Source organism: Xyrauchen texanus, chromosome 2 (genome assembly GCF_025860055.1).
Source record: "Xyrauchen texanus isolate HMW12.3.18 chromosome 2, RBS_HiC_50CHRs, whole genome shotgun sequence".
Taxonomy (NCBI): Eukaryota; Metazoa; Chordata; class Actinopteri; order Cypriniformes; family Catostomidae; genus Xyrauchen; species Xyrauchen texanus.
In genome coordinates, this window is record NC_068277.1 from 25,251,553 (window position 1) to 25,270,414 (window position 18,862).

General features: G+C 42.9%; 2 protein-coding genes across 6 annotated transcripts in view; one reads left to right on the forward strand and one right to left on the reverse strand.

The window, feature by feature from the left end:
• Positions 1–13,650, forward strand: part of LOC127659021 (tetraspanin-18-like) — a 67,097-nt gene extending 53,447 nt beyond the window's left edge. For 2 of the 3 annotated variants that reach the window (XM_052148644.1, XM_052148653.1), the window contains exons 3-9: positions 8,163–8,258; positions 9,186–9,380; positions 11,838–11,912; positions 12,002–12,100; positions 12,195–12,356; positions 12,634–12,717; positions 13,016–13,650. In XM_052148644.1, coding sequence (XP_052004604.1) covers positions 8,163–8,258; positions 9,186–9,380; positions 11,838–11,912; positions 12,002–12,100; positions 12,195–12,356; positions 12,634–12,717; positions 13,016–13,063 — 759 coding nt within the window. In that variant the 3' untranslated portion in view covers positions 13,064–13,650. Of the gene's footprint in view, positions 1–8,111; positions 8,259–9,185; positions 9,381–11,837; positions 11,913–12,001; positions 12,101–12,194; positions 12,357–12,633; positions 12,718–13,015 lie in introns of all 3 variants that reach the window. The other variant, XM_052148635.1, reaches the window with a different exon arrangement.
• Positions 13,651–14,391: 741 nt separating this feature from the next.
• Positions 14,392–18,774, reverse strand: si:ch211-107p11.3 (GT1 domain-containing protein). 3 transcript variants are annotated; one of them, XM_052153394.1, is made up of 6 exons: positions 18,251–18,774; positions 17,211–17,281; positions 16,955–17,137; positions 16,813–16,874; positions 15,719–15,859; positions 14,392–15,595 (listed from the first exon to the last, which is right to left on the reverse strand). In XM_052153394.1, exons 1-6 carry the CDS (start codon positions 18,412–18,414, stop codon positions 15,584–15,586), a joined length of 633 nt encoding a protein of 210 aa, XP_052009354.1. In that variant the 5' UTR covers positions 18,415–18,774; the 3' UTR covers positions 14,392–15,583. The 3 variants fall into 3 exon arrangements, with proteins under 3 accessions (XP_052009354.1, XP_052009345.1, XP_052009336.1); XM_052153385.1 differs by having other exon boundaries at positions 14,392–15,859; positions 17,214–17,281; XM_052153376.1 differs by having other exon boundaries at positions 14,392–15,859.
• Positions 18,775–18,862: the final 88 nt, after the last annotated feature.

An 18,862-nucleotide genomic window follows, 5' to 3' on the forward strand; every position in this document is an offset into this window, starting at 1 on the left:
ACATATGAATGATGACCGAATTTTCATATTTGTGTGAATTATGCCTTTAATCTGAGAAGATTTAAATTCCCAACCAACTACCTTACCACGCATGCACACACGTACATAACACACATACATAAATAAAATTGCTTGCCCACCTGCAGGTTTACCAAGTTCAACCCATAGCTCCTCCCTAACACCTCTTAGAACACCTGACTGAGGTGCAGTGTTGCACAGGAAATTACTTTGAGAAAAGCTGGCTGGAGGATTTTTGAATTATGCCAGAACTGTATGGTAAGAAGAGAGCTGGAATTATTTGCAGATATTTACCATTGCCTCCCGTGAAATCAGCCAGCTGTTCTGAGCCATTTTTGCAGGGAGTACAGCTGCAGAAGTCTAGCTGTGATACTTCACTGGTTGGATGAAGCAGAAAATTTGTTATGATATGCACTACTGCTCCACCTCACCCCATGGGCTATTTCTTGGTCCCTGGGCTAGTACCTGGTCTCAATGCACTAATGAAGAACCTTATCATCATTAACCTAAATTTCTCTAATGGCCTGTAATTATATAGAGTGCATTGTCAGCAAGGGACATTTTAGCTTTTCACAGAGGCAGCACTTTCCATCAACCTTATTACTCTAAAAAAGGGTCCATGCAGGATAAATATATTTTTTATCACACAACCTGAAAAGCAGAATACTGAGGAGAAGAGGATAAATGCAGGGTAGGATAAAAATGATTATTAATTCCTGTCAACCAAAATTGAATTCAAGCATACTCTATATGCTGTATTAGCAGTGTTTTAGCATACTTCCTTATTGTCTCATAGAAAAGCAAAATGAAATTTGCATAATTAAATGGCTAGTTCACCCAAAAAATAAAAATTCTGTGATTGTATACACACCCTCATATCGTTCCAAACCCATATTTTCTGTGGAAGAAAAAATGAGATATTTGATGTTCCCAAAGGTGTCACAACAGTAGTCCATGCGACTCGTGCATCAGATTCCAAGTCTTCTGCAGTCTAGAGTGGTGGTGGTGTAGTGGCTAAAGCACAGGGCTGTTAATCAGAAGGTCGTTGGTTCAAACCCCACGGCCACCACCATTGTGTCCTTGAGCAAGACACTTAACTCCAGGTTGCTCCAGGGGGATTGTCCCTGTAACAATTGCACTGTAAGTCGCTTTGGATAAAAGCGTCTGCCAAATGCATAAATGTAAATGTAAGTCATATGATCATGTTTTATGATAAACAGACCAAAATTATTCACTCCTTTTATACAGAGCCCAAATCAAATATGGCAACATAAAATGTCACTGGTGACTTAAAACCTCATTGGTTCTTATGTCATGACATTTGGTCATGATCTGATAATTTTACAAAGTAATGGTATGTCTTCAGAATAATTGGAATATGACGCATGAGTTGCATACTCTACTTTTATGACACTTTTGGGTGCTTCTTAAGCTTTAAAGTGAGGACGCTATCAGCTGCTATTGTATTGAAATCAGCAAACTGAACGTCCTTTAAAATACCTACTTTAGTCTACCACAGATGAAAGAGTCATATACAGGTTTAGAATTACATGAGGGTGGGTAAATTATGACATAGTTTTCATTTTTGGGTGAAGAAGGGTACAGTCATTACTAAAAGACAGGTAATGGGACTGAGCTCACAGATCATTACAAAAGATCTGAGAGTGGTTAGGTGAATTCAGAGGATTGTGACATACAGCTTGTGGTTTGGAGCACTGAAAGGACATGTTTATTTAGCCTGCGGAGTATTGCTGTAGGTGTAAAGGTGCAAATGTGCTCCAGCAGTCCTGATGTTTTTTTGTATTTTTTAAAAAAGCTGCCTATTTCCTTTTACAAACAAGTCATCGTGTATTAGTCAGCATGTTATATGCATGAACAGTCAGTGTGAAGCTCGTTGGCATGCAGTTGTTATGGAGAAAACTCTGTGAATTCTGTTTCTACAAAGTCACATTTAACATCTATGATACTTTGTGTTACATTTCCAGGCATATGATTACTGGAACTGCCAGTCACTCTGTTAACTACATAATGCAACATTACTCATCATGATTTTCTTAACATAATTTGCCTGTCAATGTGTGCATGTCACGCTGATGTATTAACAAGTGACAAGTTGACAAAATTATCTTGCTGAATGAACTTAAAAATATACAAACCTTGCCAATCACACTCAACTCAAGGTTCTGACTCATGAACTCATCAGTAAACAGAACTTGTGTCTGTCATTTTACATCTCCATGTCATTACTACATCTCCTGTGTAGTAATGACTCTCTGTTCCCCTTCTGTCGCTCTCTCCACGTTGTGTCAGAGAAGCGACACTAGGGGTCTCTCTTGAGCGCCGATATTCACCTCTGGACTATGAAAAAAGGCCAATGAGAGTTGGCAACCAGTATTTGCATGTCCGGCCCCCGGACATACGGGTATTTAAGCGGCGCAAATACGGGAGCTCATTCAGAAAATTTCTTCGAGCCGATGGTCGGTGTCTGCAACTGCTGCGTGTACACACCGAGTTCCTGTTATCCCTCTGCTGCATGCTGTTGGATTCTACGGTGCACAACAGCGGCTTTCTCCCTGTTTGCACGGCTGTGCATTCCTGCCCCTGGGCATCGACAGTGCAGATTTAAAAACTCTCACGAGTTTTTTCCTAAAAGAGTGATTTTATTTAAAAGAGTAATTTCCTCTAAAAGAGCAAAACACAGCGGCGTTGAACGTCCTTTTAAGGATGCGTCTTTATAAAGATGCCCTTCCGCCCCTGTGTTGTTTTTGGATGCGGTAGAGTGCTCTCCGCTTCCGACGGCCACAGGCGCTGTCTCGTGTGTCTGGGTAGCGATCACACCGAGGCTGCGTTTGTGGATGGTTCATGTTCTCACTGCGAGAACATGACCATGACAACGTTGCGGTCGCGGCTTGCTTACAACCTTGAGCAAGCCACTCCAGCCGCCCCCCGTGTCGCTCCTTCCCACGGGATTGAGGACGATGCGGCTGGCGATGGAGGCGATTTGGGGATGGCAGCGGGTACAGCTCCGCCGGGTACGCCCCCTCGGACCACCCGCGCCCCGACACGCTCGTTGATTCCCGTCCGTGCTCGAGGTAGCGGTGACTCGCCTCACAGCCAGTCGGCCGACCCTCTTGCGATGGAAGCGAATGAGCTCGCCGCGGCATCGGAGGGCGGGTTATCTGATGCTGAGGACTCCCCTGGGCTGCCGCTTTCGGGCCTGCACGCCCAGGCTGAGGCCGACGCACAGATGACGAACATGCTTTCCCGGGCAGCCGACAGCGTGGGTTTGGACTGGAACCCTCCATCCTCCCCACAACCATCACGGCTCGACGACTGGTTCCTGGGGTCTGGGCGCCGCTCGCAGCCTCACCCCCCCGGTCCCGTTTTCCCGGAAGTGCATGACGAGCTGACGTCTTCGTGGAGAGCACCCCTCTCCACTCGTCACATCGCCACAGGCTCGTCCGCCCTCGCCACCCTCGATGGCGGAGCATGCTATGGGTACGAGGCAATTCCCCAGGTGGATAGGGCGGTTGCGATCCATCTATGCCCCGGTACCCCTACCACCTGGCGAGGTCGCCCCGTACTCCCTTCTCGGACCTGTAGAGCAACCTCCTCGCTGACAGCGAAGGCCTACAGCGCCACCGGATGCGCCGCTTCCGCCCTGCATGCCATGGCTCTCCTGCAGGTCCACCAAGCCAAGGCACTACGCGACATGCACGGGGGTGGCCCTGATCCCGACACGCTGCAGGAACTGCGCTCAGCGACCGACCTCGCCCTGAGAGTGACGAAGGTCACAGCGCAAGCACTCGGGCAGGCGATGGCCACGCTAGTGGTCCAGGAACGTCAACTGTGGCTGAACATGGTCGAGATGCGTGAAGCTGACAAGACTCGCTTCCTCAACGCCCCTGTCTCCCAGTTCGGCCTCTTCGGCGACACCATCGAGGACTTTGCCCAGCAGTTCTCCATGGTGAAGAAGCAGACGGAGGCCATCTCTCACATCATGCCTCGCCGCAAGCCTGCCGCCACAGCCCATGCCCCGTCTGCTCGCTGAGGGCGTCCTCCCGCGGCCAGAAGGCAAGCCCCTGCTCCGCCTCAACCCGGGCCCAACTCTCAGCCCCAGCGTCGAGCAAACCGCGGGAAGCGCACGCTCCCTGTCTCACGGACCCCCTCGAGGACCCGGAAGGCTCCCAGGCGCTCCTGAGACAACGCACCCAGAGCCCAAAACGTTAGCTCCGGAGGTGGTAAGACCGCTCCGTCCCCCCGGTGGAGGGCCGGGAGGAGAATCCTTTGTTTTTTTCATTTGCCGCACCCCCTAACATGGGCTGCGGTACCCAAATTCTCAATAAAAGAGCTATTTCCTTTTTCTCTGGGGCACATGGCCCGCAAATGCCGTTCTCACGGCACTCTGCTTTCAGGCCTCAACAGTCCCGGACGCGGTGTCCCCGCCTTCAGCGCCACGACTGTTCCCCGGCCGTCCGGTTCAGACGAGTCCAGAGGACGCCAACATCAGACCTCCTCCTCAGTCACGAACCCGCCCCCTGCCGGGTGCGCGGAGCAAGGTAAGTGCTTTGAGTTCATTCTCAGCACCAGAGCCTCGGGACGCCACGTTGCCTCCTGACACCGCGTTACCTGTTCCGCACCGCTGCGGTGCCCCTAGCATGGAGTTTAGAGGCGTGGCTTTCACTGCCCAACCCGTCACGCTGGCTGCACCTGACCATTCGACTCGGTTACGCAATTCAGTTTGCCAGGTCTCCGCCCCCCTTCGTGGGCGTACATTTTTCCGCAGTACACGGCCAACATGCCCTCTCCCTGCGCGAAGAAATCGCCTCCCTTCTATTAAAGGACGCGATAGAGCCTGTCCCTCCAACCGAAACGAAGAAGGGTTTCTACAGCCCTTGCTTCGTTGTACCCAAGAAAGGTGGCGGCTTACGACCGATCTTGGACCTGCGAGTTTTCAATCGGACCTTGTCCAAACTCCCGTTCAAAATGCTCACCCAGAAACAAATTCTATCTGGCGTCCGGCATCTAGATTGGTTCGCAGCGGTAGACCTGAAGGACGCGTACTTCCACGTCTCAATTCGCCCTTGACACCGCCCCTTCCTAAGGTTCGCGTTCGACGGCCAGGCGTATCAGTACAAAGTCCTCCTCTTCGGCCTGTCTCTGTCCCCTCGCGTCTTCACGAAAGTCGCAGAGGCAGCTCTTGCTCCGCTCCGAGAAGCCAGCATACGCATACTCAATTACCTCGACGACTGGCTCATACTGGCCCACTCCCGAGAGTTACTATGCGCACACAGAGACCAGGTGCTCAGCCACCTCAGCCATTTGGGGTTTCAGGTCAACTGGGAAAAGAGCAAGCTCTCCCCGGTCCAGAGCATCTCTTTTCTCGGTCTGGAGTTAGACTCAGTCCCAATGACAGCACGTCTCTCCAACGAGCGTGCTCAGTCAGTGCTGAAATGCCTCGCTTCCTTCAAGCCAGGCGCCATGGTCCCGCTAAAACATTTCCAACAGCTCCTGGGGCATATGGCATCCTCCAGGCGGCCGCGCGCTGGGGTTGATGCATATGAGACCACTTCAGCACTGGCTCGGACTCGAGTCCCGAGACGAGCATGGCGCCGCGGCACGCACAACATAAAAGTTACCTCTGCCTGCCGCCAAACCTTCAAACCCTGGACAGACCTCTGCTTCCTAAGGGCAGGAGTACCCTTGCAGCAGGTGTCCCGATGCGTTCTGGTCACAACCGACGCCTCCAAATTGGGTTGGGGTGCCGTATGCAACGGGCACGCCGCCGCAGGCCAGTGGAACCAAGGCCCGTTGCGCTGGCACATCAACTGCCTAGAGCTGCTGGCTGTTTTTCTGGCCCTGTGAAAGTTTCTCCCATTAATTTGGAACAAAAATGTCCTAGTCAGGACAGACAGCACCACGGTCGTAGCCTACATAAACCGCCAAGGCGGAGTACGCTCCCTCCACATGTCACAGCTCGCCCGTCGTCTCCTCCTTTGGAGTCAGTCAATCAATCAAGCCAGAGCCCCCTCTACCAGGCATCTCTACGCTCTAAAGTGGCGTCTGTTCACGGACTGGTGTTCTTCCCGAGCCGAAGACCCACAGAAGTGCGCAGTTAGGTCAGTGCTCGTGTTTCTTCAGGAGAGGCTGGAGAGGAGGCTGTCACCCTCCACCCTCAAGGTGTATGTCGCCGCTATCGCGGCCCACCACGACACGGTAGATGGCAAGTCTCTTGGTAAGCACGACTTAATCGTCAGGTTCCTAAAAGGTGCCCGGAGGATAACTCCCTCCCGGCCTAACCTGTTCCCCTCCTGGGATCTCTCGGTCGTCCTTACGGGCCTCCAGAGACCCCTCTTCGAGCCGCTTGACTCAGCTGGACTCAGGGCCCTCTCTCTCAAGACTGCCCTGCTGATCGCGCTCACTTCCATCAAGAGGGTCGGGGACCTGCATGCGTTCTCTGTTAGCGACGCTTGCCTGGAGTTCGGTCCGGCAGATACTTTCGTGATCCTAAGACCGCGACCGGGCTATGTGCCCAAGGTTCCTACCTTGCCCTTCAGGGATCAGGTAGTGAACCTGCAAGCGCTGCCCCGGGGAGGAGGCAGACCCAGCCCTTTCACTGCTGTGTCCAGTACGTGCTTTACGTATTTATCTGGACCGCACACAGAGCACCAGACGCTCTAAGCAGCTCTTCGTCTGCTTTGGGGGACAGCAGAAAGGGAATGCTGTCTCCAAGCAGAGACTCGCCCACTGGGTTGTCGACGCCATTTCCCTGGCTTATCACACCCAGGCCGTGCCCCCCCCTTGCGGGTCCGAGCTCACTCCACCAGGAGTGTTGCGTCCTCATGGGCACTGGCTAGGGGCACTGCCCTAGCAGACATTTGTAGAGCAGCGGGCTGGGCAACACCTAACACTTGCGAGATTCTACAGTCTCCGAGTTGAGTCAGTATCGTCCCGTGTTCTCTCAGGTACTGAGCCCGTAGAACTCGGTGGCACGCCCACGATCTGACCAGGTGAATCGCTTGCACCTGGCGCCCTTCCCCCTAACCAGGGGAAACAGTGCGCCTTCATTCCCAGGAGATCTCAGGTTTGGGACACTGGTCGATTCCTCCCTAGCCCTCGTGGGTCGCAGTTCAGCGGAGGAACTCGCTGACCCAAGCCACTCGCGGTACCGGAAGCTACCCTGTACTGGTATAGGTGCTCCACAGGTAAGGCCTCCTTCGGACTCCCCTGTGTGTAACACCACGGTTCTGTCCCCTCTGGCGAGCTGACTCCCATGTTCCCTTAGGCAGTCATGGCTGCCTCGGCTGCCGTGCTGTATTTTCCCCCCTCTATAGGCTGGATCCACCACCGCACCGACTTTTCCACAGAGGCCCTAAGCAGGCCTCTGATGGTTTTGCCACTTAAACTTGCCTCCCCTCTCGGGTAGGCGTGGCCTCCGCAGGGTCTTCTCCGCCCTGGATAAGGGCTAAGACCCCCTTCCCTCAATGCGTGTAAGGGCCCCGGCCTAAGTTGCTCTATGAGAGAAACATACAGAGAAAAGAGGCCCGACCAGGCTTGGCCCGTTCCCAGGTTGGCAGCCAGCACCTTGTTCCCCTTCAGGGTAACGATAAGGAATCCTGATGGCTTAAATGGGGCATTGGGGAAGGGTACGTGCAGCCTGATACAGTTGGTCGTCCTGCACGTAAGAATACCTGCTCGCTCCTGTATCAGCAGTTCACGTACACGGCTCAGCGCATGGCGCTTTTATAAGTGGACCCCTAGTGTCGCTTCTCTGACACAACGTGGAGAGAGCGACAGAAGGGGAACGTCTAGGTTACTTATGTAACCCTCAGGGAACGAGACGTTGTGTCTCCCCTGCCACGTCACTGAGCCGAGCCACTGTTGTGGCCGGACCATTTCCGGCTCCTCATAAAAATCCTGAATGAACTCCCGTATTTGCGCCGCTTAAATACCCGTATGTCCGGGGGCGGAACATGCAAATACTGGTTGCCAACTCTCATTGGCCTATTTTCATAGTCCAGAGGTGAATATCGGCGCTCAAGAGAGACCCCTAGTGTCGCTTCTCTGACACAACGTCTCGTTCCCTCCATCAGGGAACGGAGGTTACATACGTAACCTAGACGTTTTTCACGATGTGTCTTCAGGGCCAGGGAGAGGCATCAGCAAGAGGCACAAGGATGGAGGGGGACTGTCTCAGTTGCATCAAGTACCTCATGTTCATCTTCAACTTCTTCATTTTTGTGAGTGATTCTCTTTATATGCACTCATACTTTCTCTAATGGCACAGTAACACACTCAGTTATAGGCCATTGTTTTACATGAGCTGAGCAGATAGAAACTAGACTATGACATCATGATGATTATATCTTTCACTGACTGGTTAAAGGGATAGTTCATCCAAAATTTTAATTCTGCCATTATTTACTCAATCCATGTTGTTACAGACCCCTATGACTTTCTTCTTTAAAACACAAAAGGATAAGTTAGGCAGAATATTAGCCTTGGTCACCATTCATTTTCAATGCACAGAAAAAAGATGCAATGAAAGCGAATGCTGAACAAAACTAAAACACTGCCTAACTTTGTGTTCCAAGGAGGAAAGAAAGTCAAAGGTTGGGAGCAACATGAGAGTGATTAAATGGTGATTTTAAGATACAGTCTGAGCCACAGCCATGGAGTGATGATTTGCTTTGCTTGGAAGCATATTAAGTTATATTTCCTGTTTTGTTTTTTATTTTATTTACATTTTAAAAAGTTATGTATGATGGTATGCAGGTGCAAAAAATGCATATAGTAGTTTAAAGAGTCAATTGTTCTCTTTTAAGAGAACAATCCAAGTCAACGCTTTGAATAAACCTTAAAGTTATGGCAAGAACAAATGCATTGATCTTCTGCCGGCATGCCTTGGTTTTGCTTCTGAACACACTGCACTTCCTTTATTTCTCAAAGGTGTTTTCTTTGCAGCCTCATGACCTTCCCTTTACCACACTAGTAGCGTGGAGAAAATGTGCAGTCCCATAGAAGTGTACAGTATTGCAATGACTGGGAGAAACACAACAAGCTGAGCATTAGTAACCATTTGACAGCCTCATTAAGCCATAAAGATAAAGTCAAATCTTGTTTATATTGTTGAAGGATTTAGACTAAACCCCCTTTTCCTCTTTTAGCTCGGAGGAGCATTCCTGCTTGGGGTGGGTATCTGGGTGCTGGTCGATCCAACAGGTTTCCGGGAGATTGTGGCAGCCAACCCACTACTGTTCACTGGTGTCTATGCAATTTTGATCATGGGCGGGATGCTGTTCCTCCTTGGCTTTCTGGGCTGCTGTGGAGCCATACAGGAAAACAAATGTGTTCTACTGTTTGTATGGGATTTTCTTTCTTAAGCACCAACAGATACCATTATGTATTATTACTACTGGTTGACCGATATGGGTTTTCTATTAGCCGACGCCAATATCCAGAGAACAGGGTGGCATATAATACTGATTTATCAAACAATTTAATTTAGTAAATAACATATACATATACATACAATTACTTTTAAAATAAACTTCATAAATAACATAAAATAAACTTTTAGTTAGCACTATATTTACTAATATTTTCACACAAAACTTTAACTTTGTATAAATAATAATTATAAAAAATATTTTTAATTTTGTGTTTTAAATGGTAGATAGCTGTTCTTTTGGTTTCTGTATAGTTATCCATTTTTTTGTAATTTATTTGCACAAAGAAATTGTTAATATATTTGCAAGAAGGAAATAAGAAAAGTTCACTCAAAAATGAAACTTCTAATTATTTACTCACCCTCATGTTTCCCAATCCATATGACTCCAGTGGTTAAATCTATGTCTTCAGAAGCTATATAATAGGTGTGGGTGAGAAACAGGTCAATATTCAAGTCCTTTTTTCACATTCTGAAAGTGAAAGTGGAGATTTATATAAAAAAAAATTGAAATATTGATCCGGTTTCTCACCCAAAGAGATTGCATCGCTTCAGAAGACATATTAGAATACTGGAGTCACTTGCATTGTATTGACCTACACTTCTGGGATGGCATTAAAGTGAGTAAATGATGAGAAAACTTTCATTTTTGGGTGAACTATCCCTTTAACAATCCTTTTGGACTGAACTATGTGTGGACTTTACTATGATAAAATTGCTGTTTTATAAGAGAAGTCACAGACAATGTTGTGACAGGAAGATCTTAGTTTACAACTCTGCCCATTTTATGCTCTCTCCTATGGTATGCTCTCGCTATGTTTCTGTAGCTTAACTGGTAGAGCATGGCACTGGCAACAGCAAGATCAAAGGTTCAATTCTCAGGGAACACACAAACTGGATACCTTGAATGCACTGCATTGACGTTAACCAAAGTCTTTCTAGCAATTCAGTCCACTGTCAGCCATCTTTGGAATGCTCTTGTGAGGCTATTTTCTGTCATGCCAGTGCAGCTCCTGTCTACTTTAATTGGAAAAGACTGAAATCTCCTAAACGGTTCCTCAAAATTACGATCAAAGGACATTTCAAATCAGCAGTAAAATCTGACAACACTGCTGTCATAAATTGTGCTTCTTTACCTCAGATTACGTTAAACAACATTTTCTCTGATTGTATAGCTAATGCGCATATGCGTTGTCGAGTTGATTGAAAGGTGATGTCTGTATCTAAAAGGTGATTGGCTCTTTTACCTGTAAGGCAGGACTTCCTTTCTACATCCGTTGGCTGTTGGCTACTGTTGAGTTTTCCAATTTCTCCCATTCATTTTAATAGAAGTGGCCCATCTCTGCTAAATAATCTCTGCGTTAACTCTTAAGTCAATAGGTCAGATTTCCTTGCTTCCATTAAAACACACAAGATGCTCTTTGGAGCATTCTTGAGTCATGCTGGGATTAAATGGATCATCAGGTTTTGCACAAACTCAAGTGCTTATTGTCATTAAAGGAATGTTCCAAATAATAAAAGTTAAGGTCAACCGACAGCTTTTTTGGCATAATGTGGATTACCAGAAAACAACTTTTTTCCACTAGTCCCTTGTTTATTTAAAAAAAGGCGGGGCGGGCTGTGATTTTACACACATAGGCTAATTAAGCCTCTGAGAGGGATAAAGGCAGACTGCGGAAGGTGGTGCGATAGAGAGAGAGATCGTTTAAGGGCAGGTGTCCGATAATGTGTGTTTGTGTCTTTTAAGTTTTTAATTAAAATATTATTTATATTGTCAAGCCGGTTCTCGCCTCCTCCTTTCCATTGAACTCTATTAAAACTTTACAGTTTTATTTATTTTTTATAAATGAGGGATGAGTTGAAATTACTTTGTGGTAATGAATATTTTTATGCCAGCATTTGTGTAAAATTAAAGCCACTTCGTTGCCATGATGATGTAATGTAAACAAAATCTAAAATGACCTTAAAAATGACAATTTTAACAACTTTACAGCTCAACGATTATTCTTCGTTTTAACATGTAAGCGCTTTTAAAAAAATTATAAGCTTCACATTTCTGCCTTTTAACATTCTAAAAATTGGCCCCATTGACTTCTATTGTAAGTGCCTCACTGTAACCTAAATTTTTAGGAGAAAGGAGGGACAAGTCTAAATTATTTTGTGATAACATCATGCCACAAATGCTGTCAATTAAACTTAACTTTTATTGAACCTGGAATACTAAGCAATCATGAAATTCATGTTAATTTTACAATTCAATGTACATTTTATAAAATTATAGAAAATACAAAAATTTTCATAAGTGGTCTCAGACTTTTGGATCCCTGTGTATACTACTGAAGTAGTGCATTTCATTTTTTCTCTTCCACAGTTCTTCATGCTTATACTCATCATATTCCTGGCAGAGCTAGCAGTGGCCATTCTAGCCTTCATATTCCGCGAGCATGTGAGTGTCATTACTGCTGAATATAATCAAGCCACCTCTCTGTCATGTACCTCTGCTCTCACTGCTCTTGTCTATCTGTGGATCAACAGCTCACCAGAGATTACTTCACCAAGGAGTTGAAGAAACATTACCAAGGCAGCAATAGCACTGATGTATTTACCTCCACATGGAATGCCTTTATGACCACAGTATGCTAACATATTGGCTATTTCTGTCTAGACTATATATGCATAGTACACACTAATGACATTTAAGATATAACATGCATTGGTGTGTCCATAGTTTGATTGTTGTGGGGTGAACAGTGCAGAGGACTTTGATGATCAGAGCCTCTTCAGACGGCTGAACACTAGCAGACTGGTGCCGGAGGTCTGTTGCCAGAGGAATGATCTGATGATGAGCAAGGAGGAGTGTCTTAAGGGAATCATGCCAATCCGTAACAAGGTCAGCAATCCTCACAAATGTCCAAATATGTAGAGAAAGTTAAAAACTAAAGGAAAAATTAAAGGATGTAAAATATGATTGTATTGGAGAAAAAGGGTGTAGTACACATCCCTATTTACCTAATTGCTCTCACAATCAATATGCTGTATGTGGGACCAGTATAGATTTATGAAATGATGTTATTGTGCATAGTTTGTGCCATAGATGAAAAATATCAATATCCACTCAAGCAACAGCTTTTTTTTTCTCTCATATTAAAATACTCCTTTTGAAATAGGGCTGTTACTCAGCGGTGGTCGACTATTTTGAGACGTACATCTATATGGCTGGAGCTCTTGCTATTGTAGTGCTGACTATTGAAGTAAGATTATGATCTTTTTAATATGAAAAGCAGAGTATGTTTTGATATTGTTAGTGTACTTTGCACTTTCAAAATGATGAGAAATTGCACTGCATGAACTATGGATTATTATTGCCATCTAGTGGACAAGGAAGTAGTAGCTTTGCTATTACTTGAGGCTCTTAATTTTCTCACTATTAATGGGGGTTCTCAATATTCCATTCAAATAAATGTGTATATATATATATATATATGAATTAAAACAGCATTTGCATTGAAATCTCTCCTAATTTTATGTTTTTTTTCTCTCTCTCATCAGCTCTTTGCCATGGTGTTTGCTATGTGTTTGTTTAAAGGAATTCAGTAATCAAGACATGTTCGAGGAGAAGGAAAATGACTTTGCATAGAAGACCATTTTTAAAAAATTGAAACACTTATATATTTGTCATCTCTGTGTTAAGTTGGAATGATTGAGAACTGCCAAAAATGGTTTGTACTTCACAGCTGGGACTTGTGAAAAGTAAGGGTCAAATTCATAAGGGGTGGTGTCTTTAGAGCCCTTTAACTATAACAGAGGGACACCATGCACTGATATGATTGTATATTTACAGCTGACAAGACAGATTTGTAGATATTTTACATCTTGTCTAGATTGTTCTCCTCTGACCCAGAGCCATGTTAAAAAATCTAAACACAATGTGAATGGGTGTGTTTGAGTCTGTGAGACAAAGAGAGGAATGGTTTGTGTGTGTCTGTGTGTTTCTGTATAAAATCTCAGAGGCAAGCAGCTTCTATAAAGTAATGTTTTTTGTGTTGCAACCGGTAATATTTTGTGATTTTAGCAGAATTGTGTTACATGTATTTGTGTTGTATCTATTGTACTGTAATTACACATGACATTGAATGATATAAAAAAATTCACATCACCTGTATGAACAATTCTTCATTTTCTAGAATGGCATTTTTTAACAGTCATTAGTACTCATTGAATTAAAAATAATAAAATAAAAACTAAGGATAATGATTCATCAGGATTTTGCACAAAGATACTCGTGTGTGTATATACAGATGTTAATGAAAGCAAGGTAAGGTTTATTAAAAATCTTATCAGTGTTATTTAAAATTCTTTAAATAGATTTGTTAATCGATATCAGATATGACAAGGTTTTTTGTATGCCGAGTGCGTATTTGTAAAAGTTTCTGTTATCATAATTTCAAATGGCATATCCATTTTAAAGCTTCAAGATCAGATTTTGGTCTACATTATATTTGTAGTATTTACTTAATACATAAACCAAATATGGTTCTAAGGATCATGTCTATAGACTGGGCACTTACATTTTGGGTAAATACTGTATATGATTCAGCTATAATTCTTATCTACATTTTTAAGATTAGCTGGCTTGTAAAACCAACCACACATGTTGACTGGAAAAAAATATTATTATGTTTACAGAAAAGCATTACAAGCTACATTGCCTGAAGGCTGTACAAGATAAATAGTCCAGTCAGTGCTGCACTCTGAACTGCTGGGACTGCAGGAAACATACTTCGGACTGAACACGTTAGCAGCTGAACATGCCATCATCCCAGTTTCATATTTTTCTATTCCACCAAAACAGACTTCTACATTGAATTATTATATTTGTGCCTCTAAGAAAAATACAAATTCAAGACAATTTAGCAGTGTCCAAATCCAGTCCTTTATTATTTCTTCTCCAAAAGGCCAAATGCACAAATTTGACACCTGTGTTTTGCACTTATTACACATTCTTTTTATTAGGCTGGCTCCCAGAACAAGTTTAACCCTGCGTTCCAAATGGGCTAAATCAGCCTTCGAAGGGCACTTCGATGTGAGAACAGTCATGATAGTCATGGTGTAATATCGCTTCAAATTCATTTGTCATCATTCATGATATCACAAAATACACTCATTGAGCACTTTATTAGGAACACTAGGACCTAATAAAGTTCCCAACGTGGTCTTCAGCTGTTGTAGCCCATCTGTCTCTATGTTCAATATGTTGTGCATTTTGGGATGCTCATGCTATTCTGCTCACTACAATAGTACAGAGTGGTTATCTGAGTTACTGTAGCCTTTCTGTCAGCTCAAACCAGTCTGGCCATTCTCCTTTGACCTCTCTCATCACATGAATTACTAACTCAAAGTTCATCGCGGAATGGATGTAAAAAAACAGGTCTTCAAATTCAAACCTACTCTGGTTTATTTATCATAAACAGGATTAGATCACAGCTTTATAAGTGGCAGATAAAAAATAGAAAGTCTGTCACAGACACGGCTGCTTCATTCTCATGGTGGCACCCTACTGAATATAATTTAAAATAATCTAAAGTTTACAATTAAAAAAATAATAATAGAATGTTTGGCTATTATAATGGGTTTTATTTTGTAAGCAACTGAAAGAAAATCTTAAATATGCAGATGCCAACTTTCTTTATCCTGCAATTTGAAAATGCATGAATGCCAGTACTCCTTCAGTTTGAGGCCAAACAGGCTATTGTTGTCTATGCAGTGTTTCACAATCCAGGTTCTGAAGTCCCCCCAGCTCTGCACATTTTAGGAGTCTTCCATATTTGACACGCCTAATTCAGGTCATGCAGCATGCAGATGAGTAGAATTAGATGTATGAGATTGTGCAGTGCTGGGGGCCAGGGTCAGTGCATGACTCGAAAATATTAAAGAAGTCAACTATATCCCAGAGATTTCAGCAAGGTGAAAAGTCATATCCATTATGACAGCATTCTGTTTGATGACAGAGGCTACGTCAAGTATATCAATAAAATACTTCTAGAAGCATTAATGTTGCAACTTTTTAAACATGGCCAAAAACACAGCAGGTTTATAAAAAAACATTTTTAATACACGTCAAGGATCAGCCTGTATTAAAAAAAAAAGATTCACACTTACTATTGTATTTTCAGACAAATAATTTCCACCGGCCTAGCCGTGTGGCAATATTAACATTCTATTCTATATGTCAATTCAAAATGTCACACTTACTGCCAATTTTTTGTCCAACAACTCTATCTCCTTCTCTACTTTCCGCATTTTTAAGGCCCTGTATGCCATTTCTTGCCTCCTGTTGGAGATCTCTGCTTGGAGATACTTCTTATACAGGGTCTTAACATCTTCCACAGGTTCCTTTGGAACGAGAGCATTAAAACAACTTCTACAGGCATTTAATATGACCAAATATTAATGTTATGACTATTATGGGATGTAAAATTGTATTTATTTGAATTTAAAGTAATAGTTTACCCAAAAATCTAATTCTCTCATCATTTACTCACCCACATGCCATCCCAGATGTGTATTAATTACTTCAGCAGAAAATGAAGATTTTTAGAAGAATATTTCTGGTCCATTCAATGCATGTGAATGGTGACCAGACCTTTGCAACTCCAAAAATAACAAAAAGGCAGCATACAAGTAATCCATATGATGGTGATGCAATCACTTTGGGTGAGAAACAGATCAATATTTAAATTCCTTTTTATTATAAATCTCCACTTTCACTTTCATTTTAGTAAAAAAAAGGACTTACTGTAAATATTAATCTGTTTCTCACCCACACCTACAACATCATTTCTAAAGACATTTATTAAGCCACCGGAGTCATATGGATTACTTTTATGCTGCCTTTATGTGATTTTTGAAGCTTCGAAGGTCTGGTCACCATTCTTCTAAAAATCTTTGATTGTGTTCTGCAGAATAAAGAATGTCATACACATCTAGGATGGCATAAGGGTGAGTACATGATGACATTTTGGTGAGTGGTGGGGCGTAGTGGGCTAAAGCACATAACTGGTAATCAGAAGGTTGCTAATTCGATCACCACAGCCACCACCATTGTGTCCTTGAGCAAGGCACTTAACTCCAGGTTGCTCCGGGGGGACTGTCCCTGTAATAAGTACACTGTAAGTCGCTTTGGAAAAAGCGTCTTCCAAATGCATAAATGTAAATCTGCCAAATGCATAAATGTAAATGTATATTTTTGGGTGAACTATCCCATAATAATATAATAATACTTATCACATGTTAAGATTCTTGATACACCCTTAAAGATTAAAATGAACAGAGCTGCAATTACTTACGGAGTCCTCCTCTTCCTCTGATAATATAGGTGGCTGAAGCAGGGTCAATCCATGTTCAGTCACTGAAATGATGCGATATAGATGATGTATGCTTCCGGTAATACCAATTCATAGAGACAATTGAACAGTGTGGTGCACATACCTTTGACATAAGTGCTGCAGCAAGCCACATCTCCTGGATCAGAGCAGCAGCTCCCAACAATACTCTTAATGACAGGGCCCTCCACATCACTCTCAGGGACCAGCTCTTCTACAGGTGTGTCCTCCTCTTTTGTTGGGAGTATAATCTTCTCCGTCTTTTTCATTGCAGCCCTTCTCTTGTTGACTAAAGTATGCACATCCTTGTTTTTATTCAATTCTAAGACACTTTAACATAAGTTAGTCCATAGACAACTTACCACCTTGAAGGATGTTCTTGTATTTCACCTTCACTTGCAGCCACGTCCTTTTAGGTCCCATAGGGTTGGATCTGTATTTAAAATGAAGGTGTAATTATCAGTACAGTTAGAAGAAAGACCAAGTAATCATATTATCCATATTGATGTCAGCACATGTGTACTAGTAATACTTGACAATAAGGTACCATTCGTAAACATTAGTTAATGCATTAGGTGTCATGAACTAATAATGAAGCATTTATAAATCTTTGTTAATGTTAGTTAATAAAACCTAAATTGTTCACTGTTAGTTTATGTTAGTTTATAGTACATTAACTAATGTTAACATATACAACTTTTGATTTTAAAAATGTTTTAAGCCTACATTACGTCAAAATTAACATTAACAAGATTAATAAAATGCTGTAAAAGTATTATTCATTGTAATGTAATGTTGAGAAATAGAACATATTGAAAAGTGTTATCAGTTTAATTTGTGTGTACTGTACAAAGCTGGGGTCTTCAAAAGTGAGTCCACCAATAACTGTTTAATCTCAAAAGTGAAAAACTAAAATATGCATTAAACAAAAATAAAATATTAGGTTCAAGCCAATGGTTATTGGTTTTGTCAGTCTGATTCATTCTCCGATTATTTTACATGCCCTTGTTATTTTTCTTTTTTAGTTATTGTCTGATTTAGTTATTTATCAATTATTTGACATGTCCTAAATATGTTTTCCTTATGGTTATTTTCTTGAGTTTTGTTATTCATTAATCTGATCAGTTTGTTTTGCTGTCATATATATATTACTAGAAAGGCACTATATTTGTATAACTTTTTAATACAATTATTAAGTCAAATACAAAGTAATGTACAAGCATATACTGTACATCAATAATTATTATTTTAATTGCTTTGCCATGTATGCACCATAACAAAGTACGAAAATAATTTCATGTGATATTATGAAGCATATATTATAGGCCAGGCTTCGAATGCAAATCATTTATGCAATATGTAACAGTAGGGTCCCTGCTCCATGGCAAGAACATATACTTACGCATTTAACTTGGCAGCTATTTTGCGCCAGGCATCCTGTCGGACTTTTGCGGCCGCTACAGTGTTCCCTTTGGTTTTTATTAAATGTCTTACTTCATCATATCCTTCCATTATAAGCTGTAGTTCAGCAGTGCTGAAATAAGCCGCACGCTGTTTGGCCATCATTAAAGTTATCACTGTTTTTGTGTTAGGTTAGGCGAACTTTTGACTCCTCACACGAACGCTCAATTGTCTTAATAAGCAACTGTCTGGTTTAAATGAACTACATACTTAAATCCGAGATATGTGTTGGAAGAACCGACAATCCTCCCCATCAATTATCGAGCTAGCTCAATCCGGGACATATCAACTAATCCGGGTTTTGTTAAACCACAAACAAAAAGCAGGACTCAGAGGGTTGTCTCTTGCGTAAAAAATATCAAATATAGAGATAATCTTGCCTTAATGTAACGTAAGTGCTAAATATTAAACAATAATAACGTTTAAAGTGATTTGTACTAATGTTTGCTCCATAAGTATCAACAAGATAAAAATGGTGGCTGAAACTATTAACTGAACACTGTCTATGGCTGTGCCTTAAAATCTAGTGAGCTGTCTACCTAGACACAAACAA